This window comes from Heterodontus francisci, chromosome 44 (assembly GCF_036365525.1).
Source record: "Heterodontus francisci isolate sHetFra1 chromosome 44, sHetFra1.hap1, whole genome shotgun sequence".
Taxonomy (NCBI): Eukaryota; Metazoa; Chordata; class Chondrichthyes; order Heterodontiformes; family Heterodontidae; genus Heterodontus; species Heterodontus francisci.
Window position 1 is genome coordinate 22475636 of NC_090414.1, and position 27480 is coordinate 22503115.

Consider the following 27480-nt stretch of genomic DNA (forward strand, 5'->3'; position numbering starts at 1 on the left):
CCCCAAAACAGATAGAAACCCAAACTGGCATGGAGTAGGAAGCAACCAAACTGGTCAAATAATTTTGTGAATTTGGTTTGAAGAACCATCTTAAATTTCTGACAATGCAGGGACATGGGAGGGATTAATTTTGCAGAAAAAGCACTGACTGTTTACCAATAATTCACAACAGAAAGGAGGCATGGAAAGAAAGTGCCATAAATGGACACTGCGCTCAAACCAAGGCAAATTAAGAGAACGTTTCCAGGGATTTGGGCTCATTAGTGCAATGATCTGTCCTCACAGGCTGTTGATAGAAGAAATCTTTTATTAAAATACCTTCCAGGAGTTATAGTACAGTAACCAGTACAAATTCAAAAAAAACTGTGCTCGGGCAGGTTACTTAAGACGCTCGTCAAAAAGGTTGTGTTATACATATTCAGATATAAAATGAAGGAGCACAGTACAATCAGTGCTTTACCTCAACTCACTGTACCACAGGGGAGTAGAACACAAGTGCTAGCCCATATCATCATCCATGGTCTCCACTCAGAGTTTCTCATCTCAGCTGTGCCAATATAGGGCTACAGATATAAAGACTTTGAAGGAATTAGACTGAAAACCAAATATAAAAGTTAGTAAATTAATCCATATTCATTTCTCTTATGCATCTGGCTAAAAATGAGCTCCAGATGGGTCTTTGGGAGTTTTCTGGAACCAGAGCAGTAAAAAGGCACAAATCATGCACAGATCAGGAATGCCCCACAGACAGTTCTCCATCTATGCCGAGTTATTAAATTTCAGCCTGGGCAGCAGCAGCTATGTGGGGGGGGGGGGGGGGCAGACATAGAACAGTGTCCAATTTCTGTTGGCTATCCAGCCACTCTTCTCTAAGTTCACGCATGAAGTACCATCACTTAGGCGAGGTACCAATATGGAGCTAGTTCCCGAGGAACTATACGACAACACTTTCGGGGAGGCATGAGGAGAAAACTGGACTGGTGTGGAGTGGCAATGATATTAAATTGACATTAATTCTGGAGAAATTTAACTGCTTGCTCCGACAGTGAGGGAACTGCAGGGACAGGAACAAAACGTTTAGTAGAAAACATTTAAAATAAATAAGGGTGTATTTCCTCGATTTGAGCACAATCCTTTAAAGTCAAAGTCTGGAAGAGTAGAAGCGAGTGCAAATGCTACTGTATGGAGGGAGAAAAACAGTGCAAACTTCATATAGATTTGATCAGTCTTCAACACAAGCCGCTAATGTGGTCCCACAATAAACGAGAAAACAATTGACTTGGAAAATATATCTATTTAGGGAACTCATCAACAGTCTTATCACTTTTCAAGATACCTGGCTATATCTCTTAAATCCTTATTGTTTGGTAGTACTAAGAAAATTTTTCACATGAGCAGACCAGCATTTGTCAAACATGCGACTTCAATGTGAAATGGGTTAGAGCTTTGAAGAGAATCACATGGCTGGAGTATCAAGTCCAATGATCAGGCTCCTCCTCCTCTTCATCCACCTTCATATCTGGCCGCATTGTGCGCCCATGTCTTGCAGTGTGGTGATGAGCCACACAGAGCAGGCAAGTCCCAACATCGGTCCCTGCTCTATGCAGAGTTAGCAGATTTTAACTGGAGCAGTGGTAGTGGATGTTGCAATTGCTCTCAGCGCCCCTGGGCTAGATGAGGGAAAGACACAAATCCGACAAGGCTTTGGCAACTTCTGCCATCTAGTGACCTTAACTACAAAGATCATCCACGTGCACAGGAAATGGAGTGGGGAAGCAGGCAAGGATGGGATTTGGCTTAGCTACAATTTTCTTCACAATCAAATAGCATCAATACCAATCTTACACTAAGCTCAAATTTCACTGCTCCTGTGTGGCTGGCAAAATCAACTGGCGTTTCTCTGGATAGCTGATCCCAACACAAATCCTTAAAGTGTTAAATCTTGCAAGAAGCTCAATAGCTGAGGCAGAAACCTAACCGGTACAGACCAACATCCCACTTACTTCACCTGACTTTCCCCCATCCCTTCCCCCAGTCTAGGTTTTAATTTCCCTGTAACTCAGTCACATGGTCCAATAAGTTGACTATATTTTGGTCCCGAGTATTTTTAATCCCCCTTACATTAACCGTTCACTAAAACTCGCAGGTAAGTGATTCAACAGATGTAAAGTTAATTACCCTAATTGAACCAGGGCCTCCCATCGTTCTGCAGACAGCCCATAGGCTCATGATCAATTTCAGGTGAGCTGTAGCACCCCACAGGGAACAATCACAAAACATTGAGGGTGTAACTGGACACAGGCTGGGAGGCAAAACTGGTTTTGCTGACCATAAACACCCATCCTATAGCCAGTTCCATTTGTTCAATAGAAATGAATCATACTGTATGCCAGCCAAAAAAGGCGATTCTGCCCATGTCCAGTTTCATCCTCGATAACTTTCACTCTAAGCTCTCACACACAAAATGGCCAGTTAATTAGGGTACAGGTGGAACCAAAGCCCAGCATGAGTCACTGCCTTCAAGAATGGAACAGAGCCGGGGAGAAGCAGCTAACCCAAGCAATCCAAGACACCTATCAGATAGAAATCAGGTATGAGAGGGGTCTATGCAGCAACAATCTGCTCGATGCTGAATACAAGTTCTTACTTTGGCAACTGACGGCCTCTATTCAGTAGCAATGCAAAGATATTTTCAGAAGGGAACATCCAGGAGTTATTAGGCTGTCAGCTTAAAAACCTGGTGAAACAACATGTGTGTTTGGCTAACTAGCTTAGATTCCAACAGGAGTCCCCGCTGCCTGTTTCCTCCAAGAGATGATTAGTTTACAATGGTAATAAATAAAACAAGCTGCTCATCGAATCGGAGGATTATGGAGTGTCCCAATGGAATGCCTCAAAACTCTACGTCTGCGGAGTGGAGTAGAAGGTGTGGTAATAGTTGGCGCCTTGCATGTGGTCTCTAGCAAAGAGTAAAGGTGCTGTAGTACCTTGGGATACACCCTCGTACCAGGCTGGTTCAACGTTGCTCCTATCAGTGCCATACCAGCCGTTACGCTGGAGACTGCCGGATAAACTGGAAAAAGAAAAAGTGAGGCAGGCATTAGGCAGCTCAAAGCCTGTGGAACACTTCTAGGATTTAATTGTGCTTCCTGCCTTTGCTCTCCCTCCAAAAAGACAGATGCACAGCAAACACATGATAGATATATTCAAAAGTTTTAGTGCTTCTGATCAAGACTCTAGACACCTAACAACACAAGTCTGGACCTTCTCAGTATGTGTTTCAATGCAGCTCTGATAACACAGAGTGGGTGACTTTTGGAAGCAAGATTAATCCCAACGAGTTTTCTTTCTTCCCCCACAAGGTGGGGCATTCCATGTCAGTGGTCACACTGCTTCCTCTGGTGACAAATTTTACAGTCTACCCAGAATGGGCCTATTGAAAGAGAAAGAGATCAAACATCTGGTGGCACAGATTTATATTTTAGGTCAATGACATAGAGACAGGTATAGCTATACAAGGCAGGGCAATGTTAACAGCTAGACGTGAAGGAAGGCTGCATTACCTGCGTAGGAATAAAGTCCATCCGCTTGACAAACCAGAGTCTGAAGACTCTGCAGGGCTTTCTTGGTATCTTAAGGGATAATGGCATTGCTGGGTTGATATTAGTTCAAGAGAGGAAAGTCCCAGGCTGAGTCCCAAACCTAGGCCTGATTAGCCTATCTGAGCTGGAGCGCTGCAACTAGTCAGCTTGGGTTCACCACTCATATGACTTTACAGTGACTGCCACCAAAAAGCGTGCCCATAAAGTACATGGGCAGTCTCAGGAGTGATGCCCTCTGCAGTTGAACAGACCCACTGTCTAGTTTCAAATATGAAGAGTGACCACTTGGACTAGGCAGAAGGGCATCTAGGACCTACTGCCCAATGTAATTGCACCCCAGCAAGTCACTGCCTTCAGGACAGAAGAGTGGGGGTAAGTAAAAGAGTTGTGGAATGAAAGAGGTTGGTTACAGAATGAGATGCTCCAGGGGAATAAACGTTGGCAAACATGCAGCCTCCCAGTAGGAGGTGTCTGGAGATTCTTGGATTGCTGGATACACTCTGAACTCGTCATTCCTAATTGCTCCCAACTCTTGGATGAGTTTGTTGTGTGTCGACAGGCAAGTTCTTTAAGAGCTCAATTCAGATGCCAAAGGTGAAAGGTAGCTTAGACCCAAAGGAGGCCAGTCTAACTGAATGTTCAGTCGAAACGGAGGAAGAAGCAAAAGGAGGGAAAGCAAACGGGATTGCATACCTGGCCTGTTCACTCTGTGACCCCACTGCCCAAGGAGAATCGTCACCTTCAAACTGACGAGGGTTGTCAAAGAAATATGAGCGGGAAGCAAAGCTCTGACCGTTAATTATACCGGTCCCAGCCTGCAGGAAAGAACAAAATAAAACACATCAATCACACCCTCAGACATCACCACACAGTACAAATTAAAAGTCAATTTAAACAATCATTTTAATATCCCATGATTGTAGGCGACTTTATCCTGAACACCATCATCACATTTCAGGCAACCTCTCCACCATTGCTCCCACCACTGGGGAAGGAAAAGCTGCTTTAAGTCTGCTTCAAGAATACAGCTCAGATCGGGAGACAGACAAAACAGATCAGCTGCTTGCTCTTGGCACAGATCCCTACATTTCTCAGGTTCACACCAGCGGCAAGCACAGAATCACTGCACATTACATTATCAGTAATTTTATGCCCATCAAAATTAACAGAGGACTGGATCACCTGTTCAAGTGGATGTTAAAAATGCCAGGAGACTATTCCAATAAGAGCAGTGAATTCTCCTTGTGTGCCTGTGATTTTCTGGGACAAAAGCACCAGAGAGAACTTGGAAAATGTACCCCGTCAAAGGGTCATATGGCAGCGGTGCAATGAGGTCTTACTAGTGCCTAGCAAAGGCTCAGCATCATTTCTGCAGGCTGGTACTCCATTTACAGTTCTGATAACGGTGTCAAGCACGCACAAAAAATTGCATAGAGCTAACACTCTCAACTATGAGCCTGAAGACTGTGTTCATATCCCACTGCAGGACTTGCAAGCACATAACCTCGAGCTACTAAAGATCCCATGGCATCGCTGGAAGAAATGCACGGCATCCTACTAGCCTACGGTAATCCTTCAAATCACCAGAAACATATTACCTGGTCACTCAATCATTTTCTGTTGCCATGCACAAATTGGTTGCCGACATGTTTCTCTATTCATAACAGTGACTGACCTATGAAGTGCTCAAAGACGCAATGAACGACAAAGATTGATCAACAGGTGGAACAGTCTCCCAAGTGGGGTAGGGGGATGCTGAAATCCTGGATTCATTTAAGAAACCATGATGAGGGGGTGGGGTGGAGATGGAGGGAGAACTGCATATATGGGGAAGCTAGATAAATACGAGGGAGAAAGGAATAGAAGGATTATGCTGATGGGGTTAGATGAATTACAGTGGGAGGATGCTTGCATGGAGCATAAACACCAGCATGGACCTGTTGGGCCAAATGGCCTGTTTGTTAATGCTACGTAACTGCAGGCTTTTTCTAGATGGGCGAGCGGAGATAGATTGAACACCTCACTTGCATCAACCTTGTTACCAGAGGACATAAATGGAAGTTAGTGAACAACAGATCGCGGCTGTTCCTAGAATGGCCTCCGAAGCACCAGACCGCAGGTCACCCGTTCTCACTATAAAATCGGTGGGGGGGGGGGGGGGGGCGGGAAACGGCGGGGGATGTGACAATTCAACTTTCTGCTCTACTCACCAGGTCCTGAGCTGGTCTCCGAACACGAAAAAACAACACTAGCAGGGCTGTCGGCAACAGCTCCCAGAAGAACAGGATGCAGCCAAACACGAGGTAACCTTTGTCACCGAGATTCGACATCAGGTCAGCCTGTGAGAAACAAAAGCAAAATAAAAAATTGTTATTTTAAAAAAGGAAATACACGCCCTCACACAAAGGGACACACATGACAGCAAATCAGCAAAGTGCCTAAGTGTGTGTGGATCAGTGCAGGAATGTGGCACTCCAGCATTTTCACCCATTCACCAGCATGACTGGACTTATCAGCCATGCAGGAACAATAATTTTATCCCCATCCCGACAGCACTAACTCACCAGCACTTTCCCCCAGGGTTACAAGTTTGTGGGTTCAAGCCCCTGCTGTGTCATAAAGGTGGAGCAAACAGCAAAATCACATTCAGCAACAGATAAGATATAAAAGCTCCCACAGTTACCTGGTCAGAGACGTTGTACCACCCGTAATCAAAAGTGTCACAAGAGTCTGGTGAACACATTACAGCAACCAGGTTGTAACAGGCTCTGCTTGCGTATAGCAGGATTACCAACGCTCCCACAGCTGTGGTCTGATAGACCGAAGTCCCCTAAACAAAATAGCGGAAAAGTCAGTAAATCATTTTTTAAATTATTTCGGTCCCACGGATGACACAGGACATTTTAAGACCAGGAACAGCCCACTCCTTTTGACACATCAGCCTCACTTATCCGGCCTAGATTCAAAAACATATGCGTCAGTTTGAACCCCTTCAGTTCATATTCATATTCCAAAAATGAATGATCCCATCCAAGTTTTCATCCCCTTTAATCTTTCCTCTAATTCCAGATATCAGGAATTTAAGCTCTCTTCAGAAGATAACAAACTCCTTAAAAACTGGAAATATCTGCAGTAGATACGGCTAGAATTAGTAAGTGCGATACACCACTACATTTGGAACATTACAGGATACCCTGTTGCAGTTACAGGACATAGCTGGTTCTGGAGGTCAGGACTGTAAAGCCCTGAAATGAGCAATCATGCTCTACTGTCACCATCTAAGAGTTATCCCCACAGCTTGAGTCTACTATCCAGGGTCAATTAGTTTTGAACCTATTTGCTCCTGGAGTATTCACAGCACCTACATCAAGGGAAGACTGTTAACCCACCTACACCTGCACCCTCTCTCTTCCTCCTCCACCCCCACCTGAAGTTGCATGTCTCTTGACGGGGTACGACCCCATGGGGACTCTCTCCTATCTCACTGAAACGTTGTCAGCTGTGACTCAGTGGGTAGCACTCTCACCTCCGGGTCAGAAGGTTCTGGGCTCAAATCCCAGTGCGGAGACTTGAGTTTATAATCCAGGCTGACGTTCCTAGTGTTAGTAATTGGGAGTGACGTTAAACTGAGGCCCCTTCTGCCTTCTCAGGTGGACGTAATAGATTCCACGGCCACTATTCAAAGAAGAACAGGAGAGTTCTCCCCGTGTCCTGGCCAATATTTAATTCCTCAACCAATATTAAAACAGATGCATCCACGCTGCTAATTTACCAACTGCATTACCTTGGATTCCAAGTAGATGTTGGTGGAAGGCGACGTTTTAGCAATGATGTAGAGACAGGCCGCCAACGAGATGGCGCAGACAACAAAGAGGGAGTCGTTGATGATCACCCGCACCAAGACAACGGTTTTGGTCTCCGCATGCTGAATCTTCACGAGCAAGGCACAGGTCAAGTTCACAGTCAGAAATAGTAAGCTTGCAAATAAGAAAACTAATCGTATTGGAAGCCTGAAATTACAAACATTGGTTTTCAAAAAAAAGCCAGCAGAGAAGAAAAATTCTTCAACACTCTTCAATCTTATACAGGTCGTATTTAAAGAGCAGTGCTTTATCCAGCAACCCAGCACAGATTAAACTCGGCTAACCTTGCAATGGTAAACACAGCCTTTCTGGTACTTAGCCAGAGTGGCCAGGACGATCGAAGTTTGATCCCCTTTCAAAGGATAAATGCAAGTTCTATCTTTGTGCTGAGGCTGGAGTGAGGGGGGGGGGGGGGGGGGGGGGTTCAATGGGATGTTAATTTGCAGGGGTTGGGGGGCGGGAAGGAGAAGAATTCAGCCAGGGCTCTGATTCCCATCACTATCCAGTAACCTGCACTAGAATGTACAGAGCAGATGTTTTGTGGAGGACGAGAGCAAGCTCAGCAGCAACGTACTCCCACTTGGTATCTAAACTCAGTTTATTTGGAACTCTTGACTTCACTGATTTTGTTGTAAAGAAGAAAGTATTGGAGTAGGAACAGCATTAGGCACTTTCAGAGAAGGGAAGGAGGGATAAATGAAGAGGAGGGAGGTGGGAAAGAAAAACTTCTTCAGCAAAAAACACTACGCAACGATTGAGCACGATTACTGTGCTCGCACCCTGGGTGGAGAGGGAGGAAGAGAGGGCAAAGAGGGGGGAAAAAAAAGCACGCACCTTCCACAGATGGCACCAACAACTCGGATTTAATTTTTAATCAAACCAACATCAGTAGGAAATGGTTATTAGGAGTGTGTGGATGGAAGTGTTTAAATCATCACAGGGTTCAGAAGACAACAAATCACTTTTATGCTTTATTCTCCAGTGTTTTACCAAACCCATCTGAACCCGTGGGTGAGATTACAATGAAAATAATCGCACCCACCCACCACTACTCTGTATATAAAGCAATCAGCTCCCACCATTCCCCTTACTAGGCTTTTATCATACCACCCACCAGTTTAAAGAACTGATAATGGAATTCCCTCCTCAACAATTCCTACTGAAAAAAAAAAATCGCTTTTGCTGCAGGAATCCTGCCAACTGAGAAAGTTCCACGCTATTCAACGGGACAGTGAAAAGGGAATGTTTATAGAATGGCCAACAAAAACAGGAAGCTGCAAAAACTCAAAGATGAAAATGTTTGAGGACGCACAGGAAGTGGAAGGGAGAGTAAAAGGTTCATTTTCGAAATGATTTAAAAGCCACTCTGCTTATTTAATTTTTCTTTAAAAATTAACACCAGTAAGGTGAGATGGGAGAAGGAGAAAGGGAAGGGCTTCCAGCAATATTATTACTGCCCCTGGTTTGTGAATTCAGGAGAGGAGATTAAATGTCAGTTTGTATCTACTGGAAATGAAATGGCTATAAACAAGGCTTAGGGAGCTAGCAGGCGGAATAGATCCACTTTATCCTTTCTCCTCTGAGACCTGTCTCTAAATTCACCTAACCAATTGGATTGAAAATCTGCTTTCTCTGCCTGCTTTACAAGTCCGAGGTGAAATAAGTTTCAGCCAAACTTCAATCCAGATCTAAGTGAAACACGATAGCTCTGAGCTGCCATAAATCATTACAGCATTGGCAACCTCACTCTGACAGCTTGTGTGGGAAATGTAAATATCAGGCTGGTCCTGAAGGGAATATCTTCAGAGCTCGAGATTGGCGCACACGCACTACACAAGGTACTATAGCATGCGTTCAGCTTTATGAAGCCAAAAAGACAAATCAACCTGGATGTGACACTAGCATGCAAACTCACAGGACATCCTCTGGGTGAGTTTAGTGTTTTCCAGATGCCTGACCAGAGTGGGCAGCATCTCAATGACATTATAGTAAAACACTAGTGTTCCCCATACTGTAACCGGTCACAAAATCATATTCCCCAAAGCATAATCTTTCCGCACTCCCAGCCCCAGGACTTTGTGCTTAACGCAACAATGCTTTATCAAAGCTTCACCTGCTTCAGAGCTACAAGACATTAACTTTGGCCCGCAATACAAAATACGCCCCTAATTCAGCACAAGATGGTCAATCTCCCTCAAGAACCCAGAACGTAGCAGTTACTTTACTCTGCATCTAACCTTGCAACTGATTATCTTTATTAAAATTATGGATTTGGGCCTCAGCAGAGCTAAAGACAGAAGTTATCAGTGCAGGAGCTTACTATTGTGCAAAGAGGGAGAATACAAATGGAGACCAGATTTGTCATTTGTCTCAATTTTTCTCACCACTGGGCATCCTCCACTCATCCAAGTGGTTGTGCTGCATGCCAATCTAACAAGCTGTTCAACTGGGGAGGCATCACAGCCAAGCTCGATTATCTCAACCAGGTACTATTGGATACTGATTTGAAGGAATCGCGGCTGATTTCAGCCTCTCTAGTTAAAACCTAAGGGTCAGAAGCAAACCGTACTGCTCAGTTAACTCCGAAGAGATGCAATTACTCATCATCCGAAGGCCTTTATATTTCCCATTAACGCAGAGAAGATGGGAAGAGGGTTCTTGCGCAAGACTTGGATTCAGACAGCCATCATTGGAAACAACATGAAGTCCTTCCAGGCGACTGGCACACAGATTGGTCACAGACACAATGTCTTTCAGTGTCTCCAACAGTCCAAGTTGGAACCACAAAGTTTACTACACAATACTGGCTTGGCTGAGGTAATGGAAACACTGCTCTGTGCTGACACATTTCCACCAGCCTTCCTGTAAGCTGTTGGAGCTGACTCTGCATGACAAACAACCACTTTCTATAAAACTGCAGCTGCAAAATTCACATTAGAACTGAATTGGAGGGGGCGGGGTAAAGAGAAAGTCAAAGTAAAGCCTGCAGGGGAAAGGCAAAGCGAAAAACACAGCTTTGAAGAGTAATTTTAGCTGCCAAACGGAGCTGAACAAGTGAAACTAGAGATTTCATTAGAGCCCAAAAACTATTTGGGGGACTGAAACGGGGCAATGGGTCACTTTTGGGATTTAACCCAGACTGATGACTTGAAAATCTCTGCTCTCTGCAATGACCCTACATGAAATGGGTGGTCTTGTCTACAGTGGTAGACAGGAATCGTATTCAAGCCCTATCCATTTCCTGGGCTCCTGCTATCCCCACAACCTCAACTTCATCCCTAGCAACTTCCATATTCATCAGATCATCTTCCACCTACTAAAGGATCTAACACCAATCAACATTTTCCACTCCCTTACACTCTTTTAGAGTGACCAGCCCCTTCACAATATAACTCACTCTTCTATTGCCCGTACTTCCAGCAATCCACAGGAGAGACAACACTTGTCCATTTCTCTCCTTCACCCCATTATACAACGCCCCAAAACACACCTTCCATGACAGAGGAATTAACATATTCTTACTCCAATCTGGTATACTGTATTTGCTGACAATGGTGCAGTTTCCTCTGCACTGTAGAGATAAGTGCAGATTAGGTAACTATGTCATGTACATCTAAGTTCTGTCTGCTATCGCGACCACAATCACCCCAAGCTTCTCAACCTTAAGCGCTCTCCCATTCGCACACTGACCTCACAGTCTTTGATCACCAACACTGTTCCAATAAAGCTCAACCAAGCTTCAGGAATAGAATTGCTTCCTTTTGCTGGAACTCTGCTCTAAGCATTCTCATTTGCAATTTTCCTCCCCTTTTATTTCCCCTGGGAGTGCCTCTTGCAATCACTGGGTGCCCAAAACAGAAAATGTTCCATTTCTCCAGTAAACTATTTGGATACCAGTTGACCTTTTAATAGAAAGAAGTTTTGTACCACAGAACTTGAGTACTGCTGATAACAGACATTTTGTCGAAGCTTTTCGTCTTGCACTCATCAGGAGAATTCGCAAGAATACCAATGTAAGGGAAAGCAACAAATGAGTGCAAGATGAAAAGCTTCAACAAAATGTTTTCAGCAACACAAAAGTTTTGCCATAGGCAAGATGAGGTACATGCCAATGTGTCCACAATGTGCCAAACCCACATCTCCATCCTCAGACTGACAAAACATAAACTCTGTAACTTCACTACGAGTGGCCACAAAACAGAAAATGCCGCTTATTCAACACAAAATGGTCAATCTCTAACAGGAGACCAGAAGGCGGGAGTTGCTTTACTCTGCATCTAACCATACAACTGGTGGTCATCGCAGGGCACTGGTGCTTTACTGATGACGAGAGCTGAATCATTATCAATTACACCGAGCACACACTTATCGTTAAGCTGCTTTGTACTAGGGGTGCTGTACTCCTGTTGTGGTTTCTGTTCTGGCAGTGTGGGGCTCACACCCCAGTTCCACTCCATTGACACAGATTCAAATTAGAACCATGCCATACCCGAGCCAGGAGATGCTGAAACCGGAATGGAGCCATTCCCTAGCAGCGACAATTTTTCTTTTATAAATTCTCTAAATTTCCTGTGTGCTCTTTATTCTCAAGTTTATTACAGTAGAACTGTCACTTACAGCTTTTTAGTCATCTCGGGGAAATACTTTGCTTTTGTCTTGAAAACTACCTGGAATATAAAGAGTGTTCGGTTATTCATGGTATGTTCATGCATGGAAGTGTTTAAGCCTCATACAGGAACAATCCAGGCATGGGAGGGTAGGATAACCTTCTCCCACACTCGGAAAGTTACTGCCATTGACAGAAACGGAGAATGCCTACCCTCCCAATTAAGGAACAAAGTGGGAAAACAAATATCCCAATTATATAGGGAGCACAAAATTAACTTTACTTTCCTGCATTTTTTCTAGCGCTTGCTTGTATCTACGGAATATTCCTAGTCAGAATTAAATGCTGCGACTTCAAAACCACGGCACAGAAACAAAAAATATACATATTCAGCTTTTACCTGGTGACCAGTGCTCTGTGGTTTCCAACACAATATACACAGGTCGAGTTCACAAGTATTACATAGTGCAGCAAAAAAAGGCTTTCAGAAATTCAGTAAGGGTTATATGATGGACTCTATACGATGTTAAACAGATGCCATGACAACATTGCTCCAGTATTATTACGAACATAATATTCTTTAAAAATAAAGTATGCCATATGGAAAAACCAGGAAGATCCCAGGCTGCATTCCGCATTTACATCGAGTAAGCAGGATTCAGTTGAAATGACAGTGGGGCCACTACACAGGTCTCAGCACTTCTGGGTTAGAAAGCGAAAGCAAAAAGGGACAGACATCCCCACTCCTGATCTCTCTCTCTAGGAACCCGTGCTGGACTGTGCACACTTACAAGCCACAGATCAGTGATCTGCAAGGTAGCCTGCCATGTCACTGTCTAAAGTCTCAGCAAAAACACCCACAAAACTGGGGTGAAGTATCTGAGGACAACCAGCATCTGTGTAACTGTACCCCAGCAGAAAGACCAAGAAAAAAAAAATCACTTCTAAATAATTGATTACTCTGCCTATTCTCTGCAGACACTTGGAGTTAAACCACCATCCCAGCTCAGACCTCAAAATACTGCAACAACCCAGTTATTAACAACCAGACCAGAGGACTTTGCAAACACCAACACCCAACCACACAAGAAATAAGACAAAGCAAACTCTGATTCATCTCCACTCACATTAACAATTATAGCTGTAAACAACACAAAGGTGGGTTCTGCATTAAACCTGTCTGAAAGCTGCTGGACAGCTTGGTACTGCATTTTAGGACAAGCAGCTTGTCTTCTTCGACTCCTCCTGGACATGGTGATACCTTTCTAGAGTAGAGTTGCACATGTGCCGGTTACCCTCCAGTACTACGCCCAGTTGCTCTTTTAATAGGTGCACCAAGATGTTGAATGTCAGCAGCTATTTAACTACAAGGGGGCGTTACAACAGAGGCTCAACCCAGTACCCACATATTGGGGTATTCGCCCACCGTCACTAGGCAGTGATTAGAAGCAAGAAGCCTGACTGCACAGACTGGGAATAATGCCTGGGATCTGCTTATCTAAGTGAACTATTTACCCAAAACAAGCAGCAATCCAATTTTTCTCCTGTCAGCTGCAGCTCATCTCAGCATTGCATGCCGATCTTTGAACCCTTTGTTCTGACACTCAGCCATCAATCCCTAGCCAGTCACATTACAAAACTCTTGTAACATGCACAGAGCAGAAAAAAAAAGGCAAGGAGCCAGTGAGTCGTCAATAAAGTACAAGTTATTTTTCCCAGTGAGGGAAACCAAACATTAAGTCAGAACTCTCCATTAGCTTACCTCATGCTCACTTACAAAAATAATGCACTGGATTCTGCAGATTATTGCTGGCTCATTTGGTTTTTCTTTTAAGTGCACTACTCACTGTGGGGCATAGCGAACAGGCGGATCACAGTTCAAACCTCTGAATGGGAGGTTTCTGTGCCAATGATTCAGGAATCTGAGCTACTGCAATGGCCCTTGTTGTCCCTTGGCGGGGATGGAAGAGGAGAACATGAACCAGGATTCCTCATCACGAGGGTGTGACTGAGCATAACAGAGAACAAGGATGCAAAATGACAGTTTCATGAATGGAAGGGTGGGTGAATTAGAATAAAAATAGTAATAGAGTCAAATGCAGTGCAGGGGAGTTCTGCTCAATATTTATCCCTCAACCGACATCAATAAAACAGATTATCCAGTTATGTAACTCATTGTTGATTGTGGGAGCTTGTTGTGTGCAAACTGGCTGCCACGTTTCCTATATGATTACTCTCAAAAGTAATTCATTGACTGTAAAGCACTTTGAGGCATCCTGAGGTCACAAAATGTGCTATATAAATGCAAGTCTTTCTTTCTTCAGGTAAAGGAAAGGGGAAGAGTGGATTATCAAGTAGTGCTACAGCTGAGGGTTGAGGGGGGTAAACCACAAGAGTGAAACTCAAGCAGTCTGATCATCTGAACGTGAATTCTTCTAATGTGCAGCTGTTTTTAAAAAGATAAATACGGTTTGTGCATTTACATACATCAAATCTCTGAGAAACATCCAAGCGTTTCACACCAATGATTATTGAAGTGCTGTCACAACTGACAGCAAACCCAGTTAATTTATACTTAGCAAGACTCCACACAAAAAATGGACTGAAAGACTTTTTTTTTTAAAGTTGTCCAAGACTGGATAGGAGCCCTGCCATTCTTCAAAATGTGTCATGGAATCTTTTAACATCCATTTAAATAGAGCCAAGGCTTAAGATCGCTCTGTAAGATGGCACCTCCAATAATGTGCATTGTCTCAACACTAAGGTGAAATGACTAGGAGCAGTACCACAACCTTCAGACTCGAGGCAAGAGTGCTCCCAATTCAGCCAAGGCAACAAGAGATGATTTGGAACTTATTAAAATGAAGATCCCAGCTCAAAAATTAAAAACACAAATGCAACATTAGCCTCATAAATACATCTGCCAATATTGACACGCACAGCCTGAGGGAGACTGTGTTTACAAGTACGACAATCAGTTATCTGCCCTGGTCAGACAAAAGAAATCAATGCTCCTAATAGCAAGTTTTAAAGAGAGCTTATCGCACTCACCTGAGCAAAGTACATGTTCATGAGACTGAGGGTGAAGAACTGCAGGCAAACTGGGAAGCAGTAGAGCAGCCAGAAAGAAAAAGGGTCCAGAGTGTTGGCTTTGATTGTGTCTCGGAAGTAAAACGAGAAGAGTGTAGTCCTCAGGGCAGCCCACAGGAGACACAAAAAGAGAAAGACTGTCTGGTAGCTGAACTTCTTGTGCCTGTAATGCAGCACCAGCCAGAGCTGGACGTAGATCAGAAGAAAGAGGAGTCCATAAAGTGCAGTGTAGACGATCGTCAGTCCCAGAGTCACAGAGGGTGGAACAGCGGGCTTCAGGGGCTCGGGACTCACGGTGCTCAACTGAACATCTATTGCTTGAACATCTTCCATCTTCAGGTCTGGTACCGTGACTAGTCCAGGCACTGACCTGATCTTAGAACAGCCTACTGAAAGCAGAGAAATTTAATCAGGTTTAACCTTTAACTCGATTTACTAATCAGTCAGCTGATTACTAATAGATAACAGCCAGACACATCCAATAGGAGTGTTAAACATGCACTAGCTCTACAGTACAGCATCCTACCCCTAACCAAAGTTATTGGGAGAATTTGAAAATTGGCAATTGCTGGGGTGGGAAGGGAATTCAAAAGTCGAAGTTCGATAGATAAATTGAGAGAGCAAGGGAGAATAAAAAAATCAGCTGGGGTTCATGCCTCCACTCACTGTGCAGTAACTCCTAGAAAAAGCTGGCTGGGAATGTTAAGTGAGGACAGGATTGAGCTGTAATGCTCTCCACTCATCACTAAGGGTCAGACATGAAGAATATCCACTTAGTAAAGGTACTCACCGCTAACCAATACCAGCGGAACCGTATCCCAAAGTGAGCTGGCACCACCAGGGGAGGAAGCAGCGCTCAGCCTCTCAACTCTGAGTTTATAACTTCAAAGTGACATTTGAAGACATCCAGTTCTCATTTTGAGAAAAGCTATTTGGTCAACATGGATCTTCAGCACAAGACTGAGTCTCGAGAAGGTACTGTCAGCACAAAGCCTGGTACCTCAGAGTGACAGAATTGAGCTGCAATGTTTTGCCAGTCATGAATATTTACCCCTCCATGTTCTCTATCCGGTTGACAAATACTCCCTTTAAACAGGAGTCCAGCGCTCGACAATCAACATTTTTCCCATTTTGCACAACTAATTTAGAAGCAGAAACTCCTAGACCAGGCACAGCTTGGTTTGATGCAAAGTAAAAGTCTACTTGGAAAGCAACCAGCAGTATGATATTTTCCAACTGTCCGCGTCAGCTGTCCTGCGGCCTCAAGAGTGAAAGTGCTGACTGGGGTGAATTTGGGGACAGGTTTTGTGTTGTGGGCCAACGCTGACTCAGAACTGGATAGAGGTTGCTGAAACCTAATCAAAAAATGCTAACAGTCATCAACAATAAGCACACACATCTGGGCGTTTCCCCAGCACCTCCACAAGTGGTTGTATTGAATTGTCTTCCAGCCAAATGAAGGAAAATGGAAAATCTCTAGTATTTCAAAATTCTAAATAAGCATCAGATCCTAAACAGTGGATGAAAAACTCGACAGTTTAAACTTTGTAAAAAGTAAAATTATGTAGTCTCACATGAGTATCCAAGCCAATTTCAGTGCGATGAGATCGCAATTACTTACATTGGTCACACAGGAGTCTCCCAAAATGGTTTCTGTAAGCCTGAAATACTCAGAAGCCCTCAGAAATAGAGATGCATTTTTTAAAAAGTTGAATCCCTCTGGTTTCAGTGCTCGTCACCTCTGATCGAGAGCGAAGTGAAACTAAGGAGCGAGACAGGAAGCCCAAGCAGTGACAAGAGTCTTCAGTTTGTGAATAAAAAAGGTCCAGTTTGAAGATTAAGGAGGTCCATCTCCCAGTTCGAGCTTTTCTTTTTCTGTTGAGCTGAAACCAAACTCCGTTGCGAATGAGTCACTCGATTATAAAAAAAGGTGGAATTAAAATCTGCTGATACAAAAATTGGGTAATTCTTCTCCTTCACAGTTTAGATTGGTCTCCAGTTTCTACCCCTCCCACCCCCCCCGCCCCCAGTAAAAGGGTAGCAAAGCTGTTCCTTTGGTGGACTGCACCAATGTTAACAGTGTGTAACCTGGTCCCATCCCACTGCTGAGAAACAGTCATTAACCCGAAGCCAGAATCCTCCTCTTCCTCTCGAATGAACGGCGCAGGTGAGATTTTCCTAGAGTCCTTCAAAGCCACTTCTTATCAACCCAGCCAGAGCTCAGTTTAATCCAGCACGTAACCAGTCTTTAGCAATCAGCTGACAGATAGAACATTCCTCTTCTACCTGCTAAATAAAAGGAATGTGTTTTAAATAAAAACAGAAAGTGCTGGAAATACTCAGCAGATCAGGCAGCATCTATGGAGACAGAAGCAGAGTTAACGTTTCATTAAAGAGTTTTAAACCTCATCATAAACCCAAGTACAAGACAACAACAGTGTTCTCATGTACCAATATACTGCAGGGAAAAATATCTTCAAACAAGTACATCATTATATTGTGCAACACCCTTAATTCAAGACTGGACTGCTCCCAACATCCAGCAACACAATTCCAGGAATCAGTCTTAAATAAAAACAAGAAATGCTGGAACCACTCAGCAGGTCTGGCAGCATCTGTGGAAAGAGCAGAGTTAACGCTTCGGGTCAGTGACCCTTCTTCGGAAGGGTCTAGGCCAGCATTTATTGGCCATCCCTAATTGCTCGAGAAGGTGGTGGTGAGCTGCCTTCTTGAACCGCTGCAGTCCATGTGGGGTAGGTACACCAACAGTGCTGTTAGGAAGGGAGTTCCAGGATTTTGACCCAGTGACAGTGAAGGAACGGTGATATAGTTCCAAGTCAGGATGGTGTGTGGCTTGGAGGGGAACTTGCAGGTGGTGGTGTTCCCATGCATTCACTGCCCTTGTCCGTCTAGGTGGCAGAGGTCACAGTATGTAGGTAGACATCTATCTATAGGCAGCTAAACACAAGACTACCAGCATTGTCCCCCAGTAATCCAATGCAGATGCCATAATCACACGTTCAGATGAAATTCCTTTGACCATTATTTTAACTCGCCCACCTAATCAAGTCATTAAAAGGGCAGACAAAAGCTGCATAAATTACAAATAAATCTATTAACAGGTATGCATGCATTATTGGCTCAAAATGGACAGAAGTTAACTGGCTATCTAATCTGTGCTGTACCTGTCCTGGGAGTGTTTGATGGGGACAGTGTAGAGGGAGCTTTACTCTGTATCTAACCCCATGCTGTACCTGTCCTGGGAGTATTTGATGGGGGGACAGTGTAGAGAGAGCTTTACTCTGTATCTAACCCCCGTGCTGTACCTGTCCTGGGAGTGTTTGATGTGGACAGTGTAGAGGGAGCTTTACTCTGTATCTAACCCCCGTGCTGTACCTGTCCTGGGAGTATTTGATGGGGGGGACAGTGTAGAGGGAGCTTTACTCTGTATCTAACCCCATGCGGTACCTGTCCTGGGAGTGTTTGATGTGGACAGTGTAGAGGGAGCTTTACTCTGTATCTAACCCCCGTACTGTACCTGTCCTGGGAGTATTTGATGGGGACAGTGTAGAGGGAGCTTTACTCTGTATCTAACCCCAGTGCTGTACCTGTCCTGGAGTGTTTGATGGGGACAGTGTAGAGGGAGCTTTACTCTGTATCTAACCCCATGCTGTACCTGTCCTGGGAGTGTTTGATGGGGGACAGTGTAGAGGGAGCTTTACTCTGTATCTAACCCCCGTACTGTACCTGCCCTGGGAGTGTTTGATGGGGGACAGTGTAGAGGGAGCTTTACTCTGTATCTAACCCCATGCTGTACCTGTCCTGGGAGTATTTGATGGGGACACTGGATGGCTGAAATACAAAATATTTCACCCCCTCACTAATGAGGCCAAAAAAAAGTCAGACACACAAAAAAAACATACGGACAGCTTCAGATAATGGACTGGTCCTGATATGTTTTTGAAGGCTGACAATGTTATCTGAACTAACAAGATATTCTTGTAATGATTTCGACAGACTCATTATTCCCATTTAAAAATGCTGTTCTTTAACAAACATTGCCAGAACAGTGACTAGAGGAAGGAGCTTCCCCCACACAGGAGGGGCACATCACATTAGAAGCTGCTTTTAACATCGATGCAAGTTTTGTGCAAGTGCCTGGGTTCCCAATACCAGTGTCTCTGGAGTTGGCCACAACACCAACCTAGCTAGGGTCGCTAAGGATCTAAGAACCTTCCTTTCACAGCCGCCAGCCTTACCAACTGGGAAAGTTTATTTTGGTGTCTCCAGTTGCCGTATGAGACCCACACATCAGGAGGCAACAAGACAAGAAAGAAAAACTTTCACAACCTCAGTATGTCCCAAAGTGCTTTACAGCCAATTACATTCTTTTCTGGATGTGTAGTCACTGTTGTCATGTAGGAAATGCAGCAGTCAATTTGCACACAGCAAGCTCCCACAGGGAGCAATGAGATAATGACCAGATCATCTATTTTACTCATGCTGATTAAAGGATAAATATTATGCCCTGTACACTGGGGAGAACTCTTCAAAATAGTGGCCGCAAATCTTTTACATCCACCTGAGGGGGCAGAGGGGTCTTCGGTTTAACATCTTATCCGACAGACGGCACCTCAGACAGTGCAGTGCTCCCTCGGTACTGGAGTGGGAGTGTAGATTTTGTGTTCACGTTTCTGGAGTAGGGACTTGAGCCCACATCCTTCTGACCTCGGGAGGTGAGAGTGCCACACTGAGCCACAGCTAAACCAAGAGCAATGCTAAATGGGAAACTGCTCACAGGCAGCCCATCTCAGCATTGCAGTGATAACAACTGGTCAAGACAAGAATCAGTGACGTGTAAACAACCAGCCTGATCTCAGCATGTCTGCTGGCAGGTGGATGGAGTTAAGATGCACAGCAGCCATGACCTAACTGAATGTCAGAACAGAATCGAGGGACCGAATGGCCTCCTCCTGCTCCCATCAATTCCATAATAAACAACATCTTAAAGTTAGTATGGAACCATTACTTCCAGTGTCCTGGGCTAGGGAGAGGTGTGGGTAGGGGAACAGGGAGAGGGTGCAAATTTCAGCCAGGCTCTTTGCAGCTGACTGCTATTCTGTTGGGAAGCGCGTGCTTGTGGACATTTGAATCAGGCTCCACTACAGTGCCCTCCTTACCCAAGCTCACATGAAGAATGGCTATTTCAGCATAGAATCATAAAACCATTCCCCATCTGTGGCATCCTCTTGGTGTGACTAAAGGAATTTAATCTAACTTCAATTACTGAGAAACATAGCTGGGGAAAAAAAAAATCTAATATCGTCCATCTGAGTGCCCAGCAAGGCCTTGCAAATTGCAAGAAATTTAGAGGAAGGAAAATGCCAAGTGTTTAAGCCCTGCACTGCGACATGGCTCCCCTAACAAAAGAGTATTCCTTTCTGTAACAGAGCTGTTACTGTTCACTATGCAAGAATGGACATATCGGAATCTCCGGACCACACTGTTGCAGACAAAAGCAATCAAGAACATAAAGTCAGCATACCTTCAATTAAACTAACTGCAGAAAAAACTGCTAGCAGTCATTTAAAATAAATCAAGCAAAAATCTCGCCACCTCAGGGATGAATTTTTACAACAAAGTCACTGCTGCTCATTTCTCATTCCCTCAAAAAACTGAAGTTCGCGTGAGTCCCTGATCCAAAAGGGTACACATTTCACATTGACAGCACCAACCACCATACTGGGAACTAATGCCCCACCACCACAGCACCTCCCCCCCCCCCCCCCCGCCCCCAACCAACCCTTTAGATTGCTGAATGGACACCACCACATACAAGGTCCCGAGGGCTGTCACATTGCAAGTGTTAGACCATTACACAGGCAGGTTTCTGTGAAACTAATTTTTAAAAAGTGTACAGAGCAACTTTCTCCCAAAAATAAATTTAATTGGCTTCAGGAATCACACCCAGAGATACAGAAAGTAAGTCTGACCTCTAATTGACTCGGCAATCTAAGAGTAATTAACCTATAACTGGCCCTGAGGTACAGGAATTGCACCTTGTGGGGTTAATGGGAGAGTTACACATGAGCTGCACATTAGCAGAATACAATGTTATGTTATACAACTGCTGTCCTCAAGATATCACATCCCCCTGCCTTACTGTGAGATCTGCCTAATATTTCAATGACAAAATAATGCACTCCAGCTTCAAAGTAAATAAGCCACCTCAGTGCCATCCTACACCAGGGAAACTTAAAGTTAAAACTATATTCCTTCCCAACTGCTCCAGTCGGAATACTCCCCCTCCCACTTATACTTTGTTTATTTATCAAGATTCTCTTTCCCATCCACAACTTGCATAACAAGGCAACACTGGACGTGGGCATCAGCAATTCCAAAGCTAATGGTACAGAGGTACCCTCGATTTCCTGGGATGCTAATTTCTCTCCCCTCTCTCATTTCCCTCAGTTTTGATGCACTTGATATGCATCTACCCTTGAAAATTCAGCCTTGACAGCAGCTTCCCCGTATGGACAATCGAGTGTCAGCCAAGTGTCCATGCAGTGCTACAGCATTGCGACAGCATCTCTAGTTTGAATCGTCTGCAAGGAACATAGTAACTGCAAAGTGTCAACACAGCCAGCACACAGATTTAACTGATCCAGAAAAATCACACTTAACAACAAAGAACAATTTTTCAGCTTCAGTACCAATCTGTTTACCCCTCGATCTAACTCTCTGCCGAGCCCCTGTCTATCCAACACTTCAATTCTCTACCTCTCCTTGAACAAGAAGCTCCATTTTGGCAGGAAGAATCAAAAAAGCATATTATCTAAATGGCGAGAGATTGCAGAGCTCTGAGATAGAGGGATCTGGATGTCCTAGTGCATGAATCGCAAAAGGTTGGTATGCATAATTGCTCTAGAGAGAGTACAGAGGAGATATACAAAATTGTTACCAGGGTTTGAAAGTTTCAGCTATGAGGAAAGATTGGATAGGTGAGGGTTGTTTTTCCTTAGAACAGAGGAGACTGAGGGGAGACTTACTTGAGGTGTACAAAATTATGAGGGGCCTAGACAAGAGTAGACAGGAAGGACCCGTTTCCCCTAGCGGAGAGGTCAATTACCAGGGGGCACGGATTAAAGGTGATTGGTAGAAGGATTAGAGAGGACATGAGGAAAAACTTTTTCACCCAGAGAGTGGTGGGCGTCTGGAATTCACTGCCAGGAACGGTGGTGGAGACAGAAACCCTCAATTCTTTTAAAAGGTACCTGGACATGCACCTGAAGTGCTGTAACTTGCAAGACTATGGATCAGCTGCTGGAAGGTGGGATTAGATAGGGCAGCTAGTTTTTTTCTGGCCGGCACGGACACGTCAGGCTGAACGGCCTCCTTCTGTGCTGTAATTTTTCTATGGTTCTATGCAGGTACAGCAATTAATTAGGAAAGCTAAAAGAATGTTATCTTTTATTACGAGGGAAACTGAACACAAAAGTAGGGAGGTTATGCTTCAGTTATACATGGCATTGGTGAGAGCACATCTGGAATACTGTATACAGTCTTGGTCTCCTTATTTAAAGGAGGATGCAATGCGTTGGAAACAGTTCAGAGAAGGTGTACAAGACTAATACCTGGGTTGGTTGTCTTATGTGGAAAAGTTGGACAAGCTAGGCTTGTATCCACTGGAGTTTAGAAGAGTGACAGGCAACTTGATTGAAACATATAACATCCTGAGGGGTCTTGACAGGGTGGATGTGGAAAGGATGTTTCCTCTTGTGGAAGAATCTAGAACTAGGGGGTCACTGTTTAAAAATAAGGGGGCGCCCATTTAAGACAGAGATGAGGAAAATTATTTTCTCTCAGAGGGTCATGAGTCTTTGCAATTCTCTTCCTCAAAAGGCAGTGGAAGCAGAGTCTTGAAATATTTGAGATTCTTGATGAGCAAAGGGGTGAAAGGTTATTGGGGTAGGTGGGAATGTGGAGTTGAGGTTACAATCAGATCAACCATGATCTTGTTGAATGGCGCAGCGGGCTCGAGGGGCCAAGTGGCCTACTCCTGCTCCTAGTTCGTATGTTCACCAAATGGTAGGGGTTCCACTCACCTCCAACTTCATTCTCTTCATCACAACCATTCTCTATTTGACGATTATAACTATCGTTATTGCTCCTCTCGTTATTTCCAAGTTCTAAATACTCCGAATTGCATGCTTTCATCTCCCTGCACCCTCATCTCCAATCAACATAGTCTCCTCCCTTCAATGGGATTCTTTCCCCAGTCTAAAAACTCCTTAGCTCTTTCACTTTTCTGCCTATATTTACAGGATTATAAACCTCAAGCTCAAAAGCACCTGATCACTGCCTCTTGATTCATCTCATTGCCTCCTTTGTGCTTTTCCACTCTGGTGGTGCCCAGCACTATGAGAAACCCAGGTGAAAGGCCAGAGTCACATTTAGGACAGACTGGGTAAGGACAGCAGGTTTCCCAATAAAAAAAAGGGCACCGGTGAACCAGTTAGGTTTTAAAAGCAACAATTCAACAGCTTCGTGGTTACTTTTGCTGATACCAACTTTTTTTCTTTAAATATCCAGATGATTTAATCCAACACAGAGACACAAATACCTCAAACTGTACAAACGAGGAAGCATACTGCTTTTCAGTATTCCCATGCTCTTAAACACATGAACATGTTGGAAGAGACACTGGGCTTGGGTCAGCCTACATGAACATTTTAAAAGAGTGCTGAATCCCTCAGACGGTTAAGTTTAAATTAAGGTAACAGTGCAGAAGCCCAGCAAGCTGAGAAACATTAAAAGAAAAATTGAGCTGAAGTTTTAAAATCCTGTGAATTGGGGAACGGAGGGCTGACTGAAGGAGATGAGGAGCTGTACTCCTTTGCAGCCCTGGGAAATAAGTTGAATGCAGAGTCATTATTTGAACACCACTAATGTCACGAGGAGCAGGAAGATTGTGTTGAGCAGCTTAGGAGGAACTAAGGAAGAAAAATATGGCCATAGTTACATTATGAAAATAATTGCACAAAACTGTTAGCTCAAAAATTGAGAGAAAAATCACACAAACAGGGTTTCTTTTGTAATTTTTCCAAAAGCTGGTGAGAGATACCATCTCCCTGGATGTGGGAGACACTGGACGTTTATAGTTTCAAATAACTAGTCAAGGGTTGAGAAGAATGTTGGACAAAAGAGGAAACAGCTACGTGGAGTGGAGATTTGCAAGTCTTATGCAATTGGAGAGAGTGAGTAAAAATAAAAATCAAATCAGCTCATATTATTCAATTCTGTAAGCAATACTCAACATGAAGGAGCACTGGACAGACTTAGCTGCCTTACACAGTAACTCTTCTATTAACTGATGCTGGATCAAAATCCTGGAACTCCCTCCCTAACAGCACTTTGGGTATAGCTTAACCATACGGACTGCAGCGGTTCAAGAAAGCAACACACCACCACCTTCTCAGGCATCTAAGGATGGCCAATAAATGCTGGCCATGTCAGTGACACCCACATCCCTTGAACAAATAAATGAGCCCAAATATCTCAGAGGTTTGGGGCTGGAGATGAAAGATAGGGAGGGGTGACGCCAACGAGGGACTTGAAAATAAGGATGTGAATTTTTTTTTTTAAATCGAGGTATTGCTCAACTGGGAGCCAGTTTAAGTCAATAGGCACAGCCGTAACAGGCAAACAGGATTTGGTGCGAGTAGTTTTGGATGACCTCAAGTTTAAAGAGGGTAGAATGTGGGAAACCAGCCAGCAGTGCATTGGAACAGTGAGGTCTAGAGGTAACAAAGGCATGAATGAAGGTTTCAGCAGCAGATAAGCTGAGGCAAGGCCAAAGTGGGCAATGTTACAGAGGTGGAAATAGGTAGCCTTGGCAATGGCACAGACATGCGGTTGGAAACTCATCTCAAGGTCAAATACGACACTGAAGTTGCAAACAAAACGACTCTGTCTCTGACAGTTGCCTGGGAGGACCAAGTCATACATATCAGGAACATGCCAGTTTGAATCTCTGGCTTGCATTGAGTTAACTGATCTAGGGCAGTGGAAAGTTACAACTGGCCTTAGCGAGGAAGGGGAAAGGAATAATAATTTTTAAAAATCAGTCAGGCTCTTATAATTAGCTGGTGTCCCCTGGACATGTGGAAGTCAGGATCAACTCAAGCTGAAATGAGCTCCACATGATGAACTGCCTGCCCACACTGACTACCTCGCAAATGTCTATTGAATCATATGTCAGTGGAGAGTAAGCACCTCAAGGACAGGAGAGTGGAATGAGAAACATAAATTAAAACAAGAGGCTGCAGTCGGGGAAAGCGGGAGCGACAGAGAGAGACAGACAAAGAGAAAAACTGGAATAACTGTGAACTGAGGGAGCAGTGATGGACTTCAAAAGGACATAAGCAGGCTGGGAAAATAGGCAGATATGTGGCAGATGAAATTTAATGCAGAGAAGCATGAAATTATACATTTTGATTAGAATAATGAAGAAAGGCAATACAGAATAAAGGGCATAATTCTAAAGGGGGGTGCAGGAATAAACACACCTTGGGGTATATGTGCCAAAATCACTGAAGGTGGCAGGGTTTGAGGAAGTGGTTAAAAAGCCACAAGTGATTTATAAGTCGAGGCATAGAGTACAAAAGGAAGGAAGTTACAACAAACCTTTATAAAACTGGCTTGGCCTTAATCGGAGTATTGCACGCAATTTTGGGCACTGCACTTTAGCAAGGATTGAAGGCATTAGAAAGGTGCAGAAAAGATTTACGAGAATGGTTCTGGAGACGAGGGACTTCAGTGACGTGGATAGACTGGCAAAGGTGGGGCTGTTCCCCCCTCCCCGTTCCACCTCCTCCCCCTCCTCGCGTTCCCCCCTCCTCCTCCCCCTTCTCCCCTGCATTCCCCTTCCTCCTCCCCTCCGTTTCCCCCTCCTCCTCCTCCGTTTCCCCCCCTCCTCCCCCCGTTCCCCCCCTCCTCCCTTCCTCTCCTCCCTTCCTCTCCTCCCCCCTTCCTCTCCTCCCCCCCCTCCTCCCTTCCTCTCCTCCCCCCCCCTCTCCCTTCCTCTCCTCCCCCCCCCCTCCCTTCCTCTCCTCCCCCCTCCTCTCCTCCCCCCCTCCTCCCTTCCTCTCCTCCCCCCCCCTCCTCCCTTCCTCTCCTCCCCCCCCCTCCTCCCTTCCTCTCCTCCCCCCCCCCTCCTCCCTTCCTCTCCTCCCCCCCCCCTCCCCTCCTTCCCTTCCTCTCCTCCCCCCCTCCCCTCCCTCCCTCTCCTCCCCTCCTCCCCCTCCTCCCCCCCCTCCTCCCCCCTCCTCCCTCCTCTCCTCCCCCCCCCCTCCTCCCTTCCTCTCCTCCCCCCCCTCCTCCCTTCCTCTCCTCCCCCCCCTCCTCCCTTCCTCTCCTCCCCCCCTCCTCCCTTCCTCTCCTCCCCCCCTCCTCCCTTCCTCTCCTCCCCCCCTCCTCCCTTCCCCCTCCTCCGTTCCTCCCCCCTTCCTCTCCCCTCCGTTCCTCCCTTCCTCTCCTCCCCCCTCCTCCCTTCCTCTCTCCCCTTCCTCCTCCGTTCCTCTCCTCCCTTCCTCCCCCCCTCCGTTCCTCTCCTCCTCTCCTTCCTCCCCCCCTTCCTCTCCTCCCTTCCTCTCCTCCCTTCCTCTCCTCCCCCCCCCTCCTCCCTTCCTCTCCTCCCCCCCCCTCCTCCCTTCCTCTCCTCCCCCCTTCCTCTCCCCTCCTCCGTTCTTCTCCTCTCCTCCCCTCCTCTCCTCCGTCTACAGCTGAATCCTCGGCCCATTCCGGGCGGTGCGGCCGCCAGAAACCAGCCGGACAAACCTCGCCCGGAGACCGCCTCCTCCAACCCTCCCAGACCTACCCGGGCTGCCACGGAGAGGGAGGATCGGAGGTGGTGGCCGGAGTCCGCTGTCCACTCACCCGCGCTCGCCGTCAGCCGCTTCCATCTCAATCCGGGAGGCCGGACCCACCGCGCCTGCGCACAACCCGCCGGTAAACAGCGCGCCGCGCATGCGTGTCGGCACAGTCGCAAGGCACGACGGGGTTTGTAGTCCTTCAAATCCATTGGTAGTTTTAAAACGTACGGAACCGTTTTTTACCCCTTTCAAATCTCCAAAATAATTGTTATCCGAGCGGCAAAGCCTGAAGCAACTGAAACCAGTCGTTACGTTCTTTGGTAAAGTACTGAATCAACCATTACCCTCTTAGTCTCACTGCGCATGCCGGTTTCCCACAAAGCCTTATGGGATATGTAGTTCTCAAATCATTAAGTATTTGCAAACTAAAATAAAAGCAAAATACT

General features: G+C 45.2%; 1 protein-coding gene across 7 annotated transcripts; it reads right to left on the reverse strand.

Annotated features, from left to right (window-relative positions):
• Nucleotides 1-289: 289 nt before the first annotated feature.
• Nucleotides 290-27171, reverse strand: LOC137356079 (G protein-coupled receptor 137Ba-like). 7 transcript variants are annotated; one of them, XM_068021882.1, is made up of 9 exons: nt 27099-27171; nt 16783-17450; nt 15123-15550; nt 12083-12132; nt 7387-7612; nt 6286-6432; nt 5813-5941; nt 4296-4417; nt 290-3073 (listed from the first exon to the last, which is right to left on the reverse strand). In XM_068021882.1, the coding sequence occupies exons 3-9, from the start codon at nt 15492-15494 to the stop codon at nt 2902-2904; spliced, it is 1218 nt and encodes a 405-aa protein (XP_067877983.1). In that variant the 5' UTR covers nt 15495-15550; nt 16783-17450; nt 27099-27171; the 3' UTR covers nt 290-2901. The 7 variants fall into 7 exon arrangements, with proteins under 7 accessions (XP_067877983.1, XP_067877985.1, XP_067877984.1 ...); XM_068021884.1 differs by having other exon boundaries at nt 16783-17447; nt 27099-27170; XM_068021883.1 differs by having other exon boundaries at nt 15123-15547; nt 27040-27156.
• Between the last annotated feature and the right edge of the window lie 309 nt (nt 27172-27480).